This window comes from Lissotriton vulgaris, chromosome 1_1 (assembly GCF_964263255.1).
Source record: "Lissotriton vulgaris chromosome 1_1, aLisVul1.2, whole genome shotgun sequence".
NCBI lineage: Eukaryota > Metazoa > Chordata > Amphibia > Caudata > Salamandridae > Lissotriton > Lissotriton vulgaris.
In genome coordinates, this window is record NC_141685.1 from 1,212,623,829 (window position 1) to 1,212,637,725 (window position 13,897).

Genomic DNA, 13,897 nt, shown 5'->3' on the forward strand with positions numbered 1-13,897 from the left:
CTGGGCATTGCTGTTCCAAGCAACTCGAGAAACTACAAGCAGGTGATGTAACAACTACATAGGGGGCGGAGCTAACCCTTTTTGAACATTAAGAGGGTGGCAGGATGCAACATGGTGCGAACTTGTAAGGTGGTGTGATTACCTTTGGGCGCTGATGAAGGCACTACAAGCCGAAATGCATACGCCATTGGAAGGTCAATAAAGCTGCCTCCTTGTTGTTTCCCCTAACGTAGCCTCTGCTCTCTTCTTTTCGAGGAAAAGGGTTTTCCTGTCATATATATATATATATATATATATATATATATATAGGTTTCAGCCACGTTATAGTTAGGAATTAGCATTTAAAAAACCTTCAATCAGTGACACTTATATAGCGCGCTACATACCCGTAGGGTCTCAAGGCGCTGGGGGGGGGGGGGGGGGGTGCCGCTACTGCTCGAACAGCCAGGTCTTCAGCTTCTTCCTGAAGGAGAGGTGGTCTTGGGTCAGGCGCAGGTCGGTCGGGAGGGAGTTCCAGGTAGGAGAAGGACCTTCCTCCTGTAGTCGATCTTCGGATGCGGGGGACGGCGGCGAGGGCGTGGTTGGCTGATCGGAGGTGGCGTTTGGGAGCGTAGAAGTTGATCCGGCTGTTGAGGTAGCTCGGGCCTTGGTCGTGTAGGGCTTTGTGTGCGTGGGTGAGGAGGCGGAAGGTGATTATTTTGTTGACGGGGAGCCAGTGAAGGTCTCTCAGATGTGCGGTGATGTGGCTGGTTCGTGGGATGTCGAGGATGAGTCTGGCTGAGGCGTTCTGGATCCGCTGGAGTCTCTTCTGGAGCTTGGCGGTGGTACCGGCGTAGAGGGCGTTGCCGTAGTCCAGTCGGCTGGTGACGAGGGCCTGGGTGACGGTCTTCCTGGTCTCGGTGGGGATCCACCGGAAGATCTTCCGTAGCATGCGTAGGATGTTGAAGCACGCCGAGGAGACGTTGTTGACTTGCCTGGTCATGGAGAGGGAGGAGTCCAGGATGAAGCCCAGGTTGCGTGCATGGTCTGTCGGTTTGGGTGCGGTGCCCAGGGCGGGAGGCCACCAGGAGTCGTCCCAGGCGGAGGGTGAAGAGCCCAGGATGAGGACCTCCGTCTTGTCAGAGTTCAGTTTCAGGCGGCTGGTCGTCATCCACTCGGCTACCTCTTTCATCCCTTCGTGCAGGTTGGCTCTGGCGGAGGTGGGGTCATTGGTCAGGGAGAGGATCAGCTGGGTGTCGTCGGCGTAGGAGATTATGCTGAGGTTGTGTTTGCGTACGATGGCCGCGAGGGGGCTCATGTAGACGTTGAAGAGGGTGGGGCTCAGAGATGATCCTTGAGGGACGCCGCAGATGACTTCGGAGGCCTCTGACTTGTACGGTGGTAGGCGGACTCTCTGTGTTCTTCCGTCGAGGAAGGAGATGATCCATTCCAGCGCCTTGTCCTGGATTCCGATGTTGCTGAGGCGCTGTACTAGGGTGCGGTGGCAGACCGTGTCGAATGCCGCGGAGAGGTCTAGGAGGATGAGGGCCGCTGTTTCTCCATTGTCCATCAGGGCTCGGATGTCATCGGTGGCGGCGATGAGGGCGGTCTCGGTGCTGTGGTTGGCTCGGAAGCCGGACTGTGAGGGGTCGAGGGATCCGTTCGTCTCGAGGAAGGCGGCCATCTGCTTGTTGACGGTCTTCTTGATGACTTTTGGCTGGAAATGGGAGGAGCGAGATGGGGCGGTAGTTCTTGAGTTCTGTGGGGTCCGCTGTTGGTTTCTTGAGTAGAGCGCTGAGTTCGGCGTGTTTCCAGCTCTCAGGGAAGGTGGCGGTGTCGAAGGATGTGTTGATGATGTCTCGCAGGTGGGGTGCGATGACAGCGTCGGCCTTGTTGAAGACGTGGTGAGGGCAGGGGTCGGTCGGTGATCCGGAGTGGATGGAGTTCATCGTGCGGATGGTGTCTGCGGTGCTGATCGGGGTTCAGGCGTGGAGGGTGGTGGTGGGGGGTGGTTGTTCGGTCATGGTGAGCGTGGGTTGGTTGTTGAAGCTGTGTATGTCCGCGATCTTGTTGTGGAAGTATGAAGCGAGGGAGTTGCAGAGGTCTTGCGATGGGGTGATGTCGTTGTTTCCTGCGCTGGGGTTGGAAAGCTCTTTCACGATGTTGAAGAGTTCCTTGCAGTTGTGTGCGTTGTTGTCCAACCGGTCGTTGAATGCTGTTTTCTTGGCGGCGCGGATCAGCTGGTGGTGCTTCCGGGTGGCAAGCTTGAAGGAGGTCCTGTTGTCTGGTGTAGGTTCCCTTCTCCAGACTTTCTCGAGGGCTCGGCAGTTCTTCTTGGAGCTCTTGAGTTCGTCAGTGAACCACGGGGCTTTCTTGCTGCCGGGTCTGCTGGGCGGGGTCCTCAGCAGGGCGAGCAGATGCTGATCCACTTCGTGAGGTTGTCGGCGGCCTGGCTGGGGTTCGCTGAGCTGGCAGGAGGGTGCTGGCTCAGGGAGGTGGCGAGCTGGTCTGCTGTGATCTTGTTCCAGCTTCTGCGGGCGGCCTGTTGCTGGTGGTGGTGGGTCGTCGTTCTCTTGAAGGTGAAGTGGACGCAGCTGTGGTCCGTCCATTGAAGCTCTGTGGCGTGGCTGAAGTCGATGTCTATGCTGGAAGAGAAGACTGCGTCGAGTGTGTGTCCGGTGAGGTGGGTGGGGGTGGACACCAGTTGCTTGAGTCCCAGGTTGGCGAGGTTGTCCAGCAGGGTGGTGGTGTTGCAGTCGTTGTTGTTCTCCAGGTGGAAGTTGAGGTCCCCCAGGAGGATGTAGTCAGCGGAGGGGAGGGCAAGCGGGCTGACGAAGTCGGCGATGTCCTCGCTGAATTGTGTGCGTGGTCCAGGGGGTCGGTAGATCAGGGTGCCTCTGAGGGTGGTGTTCGGGTTGGTGTGGATCTGGAAATGCAGGTGTTCGGCGGTGGTCAGGGTGTTGTCGGTGCTGGTCGTGAGACGGATGGTGTTCCTGTGGATGATGGCGATGCCTCCTCCCATCTGGTTGGCGTTGCGGTCCCTCCGGACGATCTTGTAGCCCTCTGGGATAGTGATGGCGATGTCGGGAGCTGAAGAGGCGTTCATCCAGGTCTCCGTGAGGAAGGCAACGTCAGGGGCTGTGGCGTCTAGAAGGTTCCAGAGTTCGATGGCGTGTCTGTGGACGGAGCGGGTGTTGAGCAGGATGCACTTGAGGTGGGTGCTGCTGGTGTTCGACTTGGTGGGTGCTGGTGCGAGGCAGGTCCGGATGCAGGTGAATTTGCAGGCATGGCAGCTGAAAGGTCCGTGGGTACGTCGTGGAGTGGCTTGATGGCATTCTGGGAGTCGGCCGGTGTTGAGTGCGATGAGGGTGGCAGCGGAGTACGTCAGGCGGGTCGGTCGGGGTCTTCGGGGGCCAGGGGTCCTGGCGCTGGTCGCGATCCGGTCGCGGACGGGCGCAGACGGGCTTACCGTTGGCGCGCCTTCGGCGCACAATCAGCGCGCCCGCTGCGTGTGACCGCTGCGCGTTCGCACGGTCGCCATTTAAGGCGAAGTGCGCGGGTGGGCGGAGCAGCTGGGAGGCGGGAGCGGGGAGGGAACAGAAGAGAATAAATATTCAATGAAAAAACGATAGGTTTCACACATGTTATAGTTAACTGGATGTTTCACTCATACTAAACCATTGAAATTCCCCCGTTATATAAAAAAAAAACTAATAACCCATATACACACTCATGTAGCTACTCAACAACCCATGCAGCCACTTATACACAAAGTGAGACACTAATACAGATATTTAAATATTTAAACATTACTCGCTAATACATGTATGCAGTAAGATACACTTAATCAGTCAGTTATACAATCAATTTTACAAAAAAAGCTATCCATTTAGAAACTTATTTACCCATTTATTCTTCCATCGACCTTTAGATATACATATATAAAATATATTTATTTATTTTTCAGAAAGACACACATTCACTGGAGATGTCATCAGTGATGTCATTTGAGATGTCATCAGTGATGTCATCAGTGATGTCGCTGAACATGTCATGAGTGATATAATATGTGACGTCATCAGCAGCGCATTGCGGGCGCGCGAGTTATAGTTAGCTGAACTAACTATAATGGGGGAATTTCAATGGTTTTGTAAGAGGGAAACATCCAGCTAATTATAACATGTGTGAAACCTATGGTTTTTTCAGTATATTTCTAAGGTTTTTTAAATGCTAATTCCTAACTATAACGTGGCTGAAACCTATGGTTTTTTTCAGGGAATTTCAAAGGGTTTTTAAATGCTAATTCATAACTATAACGGTTTTATAAATGATAATTTTTAAAGGTATTCATTATTATATTTTCGTCTTTCTATAATCATTTCCTACATTTTTATTACAATTATTTATAGTTATTTTATTTTTTAGGTTATATTTAATATTCTTAATGTAAAATAATAACAAAACAAAAGTCTAAAACAATTTGTATTTTTTTCAAATTTATGAAAATCAAATTCTATATATTTCCTTTTTCCTTTTTGGATAATCGTACTGTATGCGTACGGTGATCGCACATACTTTGTACAAGTAATCAGGCACTGCGCTTACCAATGCATACGTTACGAATACGTTTTGACGTTACTAAATCTCGTTATTGCTTTCACATACTTTTCCGCACGGCCAAATAGTATGCCTCAAATTCTTATTTTGCAAACTGTCCAATAGAAACCCTGAGCATCTGCCTCCCAGACTTCTGAACTAAAACCACCGACATCATTTGCTCCCTCCGCCAGTCTTCATCCCTCAACCCGACGCTATTCAGCATCTACATGGCCACCCTCACACAAGTAACCCACCATCACAATTTAACAACATCTCCTACGCCAACAACAACCAGCTCATCCTCTTCCTCACCAAAAGCAACATATCACCAAAAGCAACCTCCACAACACAATGAAGGACGTCACCAACTACATAAAGAGCAGCTCTCTAAACATGAACTTGAACAAAATGAAGGTACTCATCCTCAGACCCACCCCCTCAGCCTTGGACGACTCCTGCTAGCTGTCTACACTGTGGACAGTACCAACACCTACCAACCATGTCCACAACCTAGGATTCATGCTAAACTCCTCCCTCTCCATGTGTAAGCAAGTCTACACTATCTCCTCGTACTGCTATAACACACTCTACATACTCCGTAGCATTTACAAGTGGATCCTAACCAAAAGAAGAAGAACAGTGACACAGGCCCTCATCAGCAGCATACTACACTGTGACAAAACACTCTACACAGCAATTTTAGCCAAACACCTGCAACAACTACAGCAAATCCAAAACACCTCCACCTGAGTGATCATCAATTTCCCCTGCTGCAGACACTTCACCCACCACCTGATACACCTACAGTGCCTCAATGTCAACAAGAGGCTCCTTACCCTCACTTACAAAATATTCTACAACACCAGACTAATGTATCTTAACAGCAGTAATAAAGAAAGGCAACATTTTGATCTTAAAATTTTGAAAATATTAGGTAAGAATTTGGTAACTCTTTAGGCAGCTACAAAAGTTCTCCCTGATATTGAAACTTGACCAGCTACAACATTTTTTATTAAAGTTTCCAATTTTCTTCCTTCACCTCTACAATGTTGCAGCATTAAAATTACATACTGTCCATATCTTTGTATAAATTATGTTGATAACATTTCAGATTTACATTGGCTACACTCCATGTTTTGACTTGCTCCTCTAATTAGATTGTTAAAAGACACTGACTCACAGTCAGGTAAAGTCAAATATATGAATCTTTCAGTTTCTATGTTAGTGCTACATGTAAACAAACAATTTTGACAGTCGTGTTGCCATTTATAAGAAAGGCCAAAAAGGTTTTCAATATCTATACCTTCATCTTCTAGTACAGCAAGCATAAACATTAAAAATTAGTGACAATCTTGCTGAATATTCTGCGTAAATTGACTAGAACCAGAACATAGGTCCAAAACATTTTGAATATCAGAAACACTTTGTATTTTACTTTTATCACTACGACATTTCTCATAAACAGAATACAACAATGAACAGAATCTTTTGTCCCGATTTTCAACAATTTGCTGTTGCAAACTTTCAAGAACAAAAACAACATTAACAACTACATTAGCATAGCAGTTGACACCACAACTATTTTCAAAACGATAAGCAACATTCTCTTCAACACTGTCCTTTTTCTTTTTCCTTGCAGGCTCAACTTCATCATGTTTTTTTTCTTTCTCTACATTTTCACTACATATATTCTCAAATCTTCTTTTCCTACCTACCACACGCTTTTCAAATACTGGATATTGACCTAAATTAGGTGCATATTCTCTTCTTAACCTATTATACTCTTTCACAAAATTTACATCTGCACTAACCTTTGACTCATCAAAATCAATCAAGTACAATCAAGATAAAGTTCTGACTTGAAACAAAGCAACATATGCCATACCCTCTTTAAACACTGTACTTCCAATATTCACTAAAGCACTATCTACACTTAAACCTTGAGATTTATGAATGCTCACTGCATACGCCAAATAAATAGGAAACTGTTTTCTGCGAACATACAAATCTTTTACAAGCAAAAACCGAGCTGAACACGACAAAATTGTTGTACTTCTTCAATTTGATCAAATTTGATTTTCAAAAATTCAACGCCATCTCTATTTACGTAATTAACGAAATCAACAACTTTACCCATTGCTCCATTTACTAAACCTTTTTCCACATTCAAATTACGTCGTAAAATTACCCTACAGTTTACACATGCATAAAAATTATTTTCTAAACCAGCAGTTTTACTTATCGATTTCTCTAAAGAATCCAATTTCTTCTTCAACTTTTCACTCAAAATAATAGTGATTCCTTCATGTTCTATTTAATCAATAGCTTCCAATTTAAAAATGTCTTCATTTTCAAACTTCAACATTTCTTCATTGAATTTAGAACATTCACGTAGTGTTGGCATTAAGACAATTACAGATTTATTTTCTGCAATTGTCATGTATATTTTCTCTGATACATTATTTTCATTTGGAAAGAAATTGGAAAGTAATTGTCTCTGTAAAGCTTGCTTACCATGTCCAGTCATTTTTCCAATTCTTATACCTTGAAGAATAGTTCTATTATCAACATCATTTGCTTGTCGCATATTTGTAATAAGTTCCTTATACTCAAAATATGACCAAATGTTTACATTTCCAATACTCCCCAAAGACTTTCTAGTATCTTCATGCAGCAGTGTTTTAAACACTGGCTGTCCTTTTACAGAAATAAGTTGTAAATTATCTCCAAAAACTTTGACGTGCTTTCCTCCAAATAATACGTCATACTCTGTTTTAAGAATTTGCTGCATTCTTGAATGCACAAAAGCAAACATTAAGTTTGATACCATGCTTACCTCATCAATAATAAGAAGCTCAATTTTCCTCAAAATTATTGAAACTTCACAACAAGCTTCTCCAGATAGCTTGGGGTATTCTGATTTGTTCCTTAGCATACATTTGAGTTCTCTATGACAACGGTACCGGTACTCATTAGTACCACGCTGACACGCCATGAGATTAATTAGCTGAGATTCCAAAACATTTTCTTTCTGCAGTACTTTATCCATAAATTCCTTTGCCGAAACATTTTGCAGATGTACACCTGTTTTCAATATATGGTTTACTGCATAAGAAAGTCCTGACAAATCACTCTCAAACAAAAGATGAAACAAATACGGAATACATTGTCGAAATCTTGGATCTTTGGCACATAATCTTGATGTCCGATATTCAGATGCAGGAATCTGCACAGGTCGGTCATCATATCGTCCTCCTTTTCCTGTGGGAAACAATTGAGGGAAACAACGAGCTTCCAAGCTTTTTTCCCATTCACTAATGGGACTTCCTTTTGCTTCTTTCATTTGGAATAACTCTGTAGTATTTCCCATCACTTCTTTAGAATGCAGTGGATGAACACTGTAATGTTCGTAGATTTCTTCAGTTCTGGACACATCCACTTTTTCAATTTGTATAGATGGTAAGTCACTATCTTCTTCTACAGTTATTTCTTCTTCTCTCAAATACACATTTCTGTAATATTAACTATTTTTTACCAGATACAATGGTGCCTTTTTCACTTTCTTAACATCCACTCATTTTTGCCAGATTTTCTTACTCTTAATAGGAACGCCATTAACAAGAATAACTAAAGGCCTATCCTCTACATTTTCTACACCAATTGTTTCAATATTTTTCTTTTAATCTAGAGGCAAATATTCAACTCTTCCCTTTAACCTTAAATCCTCTCTGTAAATCAGAAGGAGGCAATTTTCCTGTCTTAGGCTCCATACGAACAGTAGCCTGAAATGGATGCACACATTGAATAAGAATAGACTCATAGGTATTTAAATCCATCAGTTCAGAAGGAATATTTACCAACTCAAGATTATTATATACAGCTCTATTAGGCATTTTTTTCTCGTCTAATTTGTTATAACAATATTTACAGATATGCTGATCAGAACCCAAATTAAAACAATTCTCTACCAACACATAAGTTGCAAAATCCTTCCACTCATTATTATTTTCATTTTCACTCTTTAAATACAAATGAACACTCCTGGTCTGATTTTTATAATGAGTTCGTCGACAACAGACACAACAATAATTTGGCCTTTCACCTGAAATCACCTTAAACTTTGTAATTTCTTGCTCAAAATTATCTGTACTACAATGTGGTACATTCTCTTCTACATTTCCTTCTATTAATATCTCAATTTTTGCAGTGTCTTCCTCAGGACCAAAATAACTAACCTCAATTTCATCACAAACGTTCTTTACATTTGATACAGATCCATGCAAAAGAGCACTGTTCAACTTTTTCAACAGTAGAGCTGGACTTTTTGCATAATACAATCTCCTGACTAATTTCCTCATTTCAGAATGATGTACTGCTAACATCCTGAAATGGTAAAAAACACTTCGACATACTTTTTTAGAAACAAAAGCCAGAGAATGACCTTGCAACCGGTATTTTCTCTTACTCTGCAAGGGTCTACTCCTTGCAACATCCTAATCTTTTGATTCACACTTTTCTTTGTATAGTTACGTAAGAAATTGCGTAAAAAAATCAATAAATTCTAGCCGTACACTACAAATACTACTACAATTCCAAGTGTACACTGGAGCTTTAGGACGTCTCCCTAAAACTTCATCAGCTAACACCTCTTCTGCATTTCTAGGAACAATTTTCTCTTTCTCAGTAGGACAACCATTTCTAACCTCATAAGCACGACCACTAGTGTCAACTGCATGCAACAAATCATTACTCTGAAGATAACTTTCTTCATTAAAAAAAGGCTCAGAACTTGAACTATGTTTCCATTCACCCAAAAAACTCACAAAAATTACTTCTGTTAATTACTCTTTTCCAATTACTTTTGGCCTTCATTAAATGGATTGGTTTATCTAGCTATCGAATTCTATTGATAACTAAAATAAACAATTTAGTTTTCAATTCGAAAGCTTTCTCAACTACATTTTCTATGCCCTTCTTCTATTTATAAAATGCTGTTTTTTTACATCCCTTAATTTCTTTAATTAAATGTAATACAACTCTATTAAAAAACTTTTTTCTCCTAATTTTCATAAATTGGTTTTTCCTCCATTTACTATACACTATTTTTTCTGCAGTTGACTTTCCATGATTTTTCTCTTTAATCTTCTTTTTCTTTTTCGTTGCAGACACACTAATACCATTTTTTCCTTTGTGCACACTACTCTTTCAGCCAGATTCATGAAGGTGAATAGCGCTCGCAAAGGGCCAGATTCTCAGAATCTGGCCCTTTGCGAGCGCAATTTTTGCATTTGGGATTCATCATCCCAAATGCAAAAATCGGTAATAGCGACTTCGCAAATTTGCAAGGAATTACATTTAAGGAATCTCTATTTGAGATTCCTGAAATGCAATTCATCATCCATTATCAAATTGCGAATTCGCTATTTCGGGCCGCTATTTACCGCGAGGTCAAACCTCGTGGTAAATAGCGAAAACTTAGAAACATGCTTTTAAAAGCATTTTTCTAAGTTGCATGTTGCACACACACATGTCCTTTGGACATGTGTGTGCGCAACACCTGTTAAAATTTGAATTTAAGGGGTGCTACAGGGTGTCCTTTGGACACCCCTGGCACCCTTTAAATCGCTATCTTATTTGTGATTAGCTAATTGCTAATCGCAAATAAGGATTCCTCCCCATTCATTCCTTTGGGCCTTTTGGCCCATAGGAATGAATGGGGAGTTATTCCTTATTTGCGATTAGCAATTTGCTAAATTGCAAATAAGGAATATGTAGGAATCGCATTTTTTTTTGCGATTCCTACATGAATCCCGTTTTGCGAGCCTGTAATAGCGATTCCTTATGAATCGCTATTATAGACTCGCAAAACGGGTCTTTGATGAATCAGGCTGTTAGACTTTAATATTTTCCTCAGAAAAGTGTTCCTTCTCGGTCTGCATTTCTGCTCTTAGCCGTTTGATAACAGGGTTCTTCTCTGTACTATTTCTCACGATGTCCTGCAACTGGAGTGGTCATAGCTCGCACAGCCGCAGTGCCAGCTTCTTGGTACCATCTGCTAATGTCCCTCTGACTGAGTTGATGGAAAATGGATTTGTAGCTGACTCGTCAAGTTACTTTATTTCCACGCCGTTTCACAGCCCAGGTGTTGAAGGAAATGGAGCCCTCAAAGTGAGGTGCAGTAGTCACAGCAGCAGCCTGCACGTGCCTACATTTAACCCATCGTTAATGGAGATGCTGGAGAACTGCTTCATGGCTGATCTGTCCATCAACTCCACCTCTTTCCACAGCTTCTGTGCAGAAAATGGCTCTGCTTTGAAAGTATTTGCGATGGCAGAATCAACTAAGTTGGCGGCTGACGAAATGCAGAAAGGTTTGGGCACATCGGATAGCTTGGCCTCTATATGCAAGACTCCAGTTGCCCCAAATGCACCACTCTTGGACTTGTCCTCACTGGTTTCAGAACATAACCGGTTCAACAACTCAAATATTGACTTCTTTTGCGATAATAAGATCTCCACCCCTTGCAAGTGCCAGGAGAAGAAGCCGCTGCCAGCGGAGAGTCAGGATTCTAAATCGCTGGAGACCTCTGAGGTCATGGTCGATCTTTCAGGGCTACAGAAACCCACTCCGCTAGTATGGGAACTTTCCGAAATCAACCTACCATTCGACAACACCTTGTCTCTTGATACCAGCATAGAAGAATGGAGATCCCCAAGCAGCATGGTGGCAGAGTGTGCATCGCCCATATCAGTGGAGAAGTCTTCTCTTGCTTCTGCAATGTCTTTCAACTGTCCTGGGGCAAGGCCCAGAAAAACCAGCAGTCTGACCTTCAAGTCTTTTGCTTATGACTCTCAATTAAAAGAGCAAGAGTTTGGAGCTTCTCTCACCTCACACTGCATCAAACCATTTGACTTTGCTATTCCATCTGCAGATGATCGATGGTTTGATAAACGCCAGCTTGTAAGGTCAAAGATTCAGAAGAGCTTTCAAATGTGATCCTAAATTGTTTAGGCTTCCAGATTTGTACATCCTGTCACTTAACTTCTCTGTTGCATGTAAACCTTTGATAGCTATGTACACTGCAGTTGTGACTTGCAGATGGCTTACAACTCCTATTTATGCACTTCAACCTTTAAACCCAAAAGCCAATTAGCTGCCCTTTACCAGCAAGCTTTCAGAACTCTAACCACTTTCAAGGAATGTTTGTAGAAAGTGTTTGTGAAGATTGGTGTAAGACTGGCTTTATGCGCACCATATTTTGTAAAATTTTAAGCATATGTGAATATAAAGAATATTGTAAAATTATTAAATAAAGATTTATTAAGGTAATGCTCAAAAAAAAAAAAAAAAAAGAAAAGTGTTCCTTCTCTTACCAGGACTTTTTTTCTTTTTCTTAACACATGGTTCTTCATGTAAATCTTGTGGATGGCTTCTCTTCAAATAAACACCTTTCTTTCGTTGTTTCTTCTTTTGACATTTGGTAGGCATGATACCATTTTTTTCAGTATTGATAAACAGAATCTATTAAAAAATAGATATAACATTACAAAAATAAATATATGAAAAATTCTATAATATTACTTATAAGAACAGAGGGAAGATTATGATGAGAAATGTGAGGCTATGAAAATTAAAGTACTTACAACAAGAGAGGAAGAAGTATGAAACAAGGGAAAATATAACGAAAAAGGGGAGTATAAACAGACACTGCAATATAACGGGATAAAGGAAGTATGAATAAACTGGAAAGTATCAATAGGTAAGAGAGACTATGAAGAGAAAGATGGAAATATGAGGAGAGAAGAAAGAGTATAAGAAAAAACGAAAAAAAGAAGACAGAGGGGGCACTTTAAGAAGACAGAGAAAGACTCTAAAGAAAAAAGAAGGAATATGTAAAAAGACGCGCAACTATAAGAACAAAAAACAAATACTAGCAAAGGACAGTGTGTATAAGGACAGACACAACAGTACCAGAAGAGAGCACAAAGAATGTGGGTAAAAGTGGAGCATAAGGCAAAAAGGGATGTACAAGAACAGAGAATACAGTCTGAGGAGAAAAGAAAGAGTATAAACAGATGGAATATTATGAAGAGTGAAAAGTGTATTACAAAACCGGCAGAAGTATTACAAGAAAAACAAATATAAAGAGTGAGATCAGTATGAAAACACGGAGAATATGAAGAAAGTGCTGCAGAGTGTATGCAGGGAGTCAAGGAGGAGTAAGAGAAGAGAGCAAACAATATCAACAGATTTATGAAGTATAAACAGAGAGGACAGAAAATGAAAAGAGAAAAGAAATATGAAAAAAAGAGGAAAATATAAACACAGAGAGAAGGAGTATAGGACAAAAGGAAATATAGGAAAAACTCAGTACTATAAGGAGACAGGCACAAGTAAGAGAAAAGAGAGGAGAATATGGAAACAGGGGGAGTATAAAAACAGGGGGGGAATGAGGAGACAAATATGACAATAAGAAAAGACGGCAATATTAGTAGAGAGTGCAAAGTATAAGAAAAGAGAGGAGAAATGTGAGTACAGAGAGAAGAGTATTATAAGAAAAAGAAAAGTGTGAGAAAACAATAGGGAGTACCTACAACGAACAGTGAGAATAACAAGAAACAGAGAATGTAAGAACAGAAGAGTATATATGAAGAAAGAGGAAAGACTGTAAAAAGACATAGAGTCAAAAATGTGGACAAAAGACAATTATAAAGGAAGACTGACCGTATAATAAGAGAGGAAGTACTATGAGAAGACAGTAAGAACTATAACAACAGTGGTGAATATAAAGACAAGAGAGAATATAAAGAGGAGGACAAATATACAAAAAGAGGAGCAAGTATGAAAAAAAAGTATAAAGAGAGCAGAGCATAAGAAAAAGTAGATATATAATGATAGAGTAAGGAGTACGATGAGACAGGAGGGAGTGTCGAAAATATGCAATAATATTCGAATATAGTACCATATTATCAAGCCTGGGCGATAAAATTATCACAGTTTTTTCGGCAGGAAACTGCGGCTTAAGTGGCGATAATGGGCTTGATAATAGGCTCTATGGAATTTCAATTGAAGCTCATGTTAGATGTCCTTCACATCTAACATGGGCTTCGATTGGAATTCCATGGAGCTTATAATCAAGCCCATTATTGCCACTTTAGTGGCAGTTTCCTGATGATAAAGTGTCGATAATTCTATCGCCCAGGCTTGATAATATGGCCCATAATTCCTTAATATGCACACCTGCACAGTGTGATATTACCCAAAAAATGATAAGGCCATACATTTTACCAAAACACATTCACTACTGTAAAACGTTTAA

At 41.7% G+C, this 13,897-nt stretch overlaps 1 protein-coding gene across 1 annotated transcript; it reads left to right on the plus strand.

The window, feature by feature from the left end:
• Window positions 1-10,530: 10,530 nt before the first annotated feature.
• On the plus strand, window positions 10,531-11,906 carry LOC147748910 (uncharacterized). Its single transcript, XM_086936501.1, has one exon. The coding sequence runs from the start codon at window positions 10,570-10,572 to the stop codon at window positions 11,572-11,574; it is 1,005 nt and encodes a 334-aa protein (XP_086792627.1). The 5' UTR covers window positions 10,531-10,569; the 3' UTR covers window positions 11,575-11,906.
• The last annotated feature ends 1,991 nt before the right edge of the window (window positions 11,907-13,897 follow it).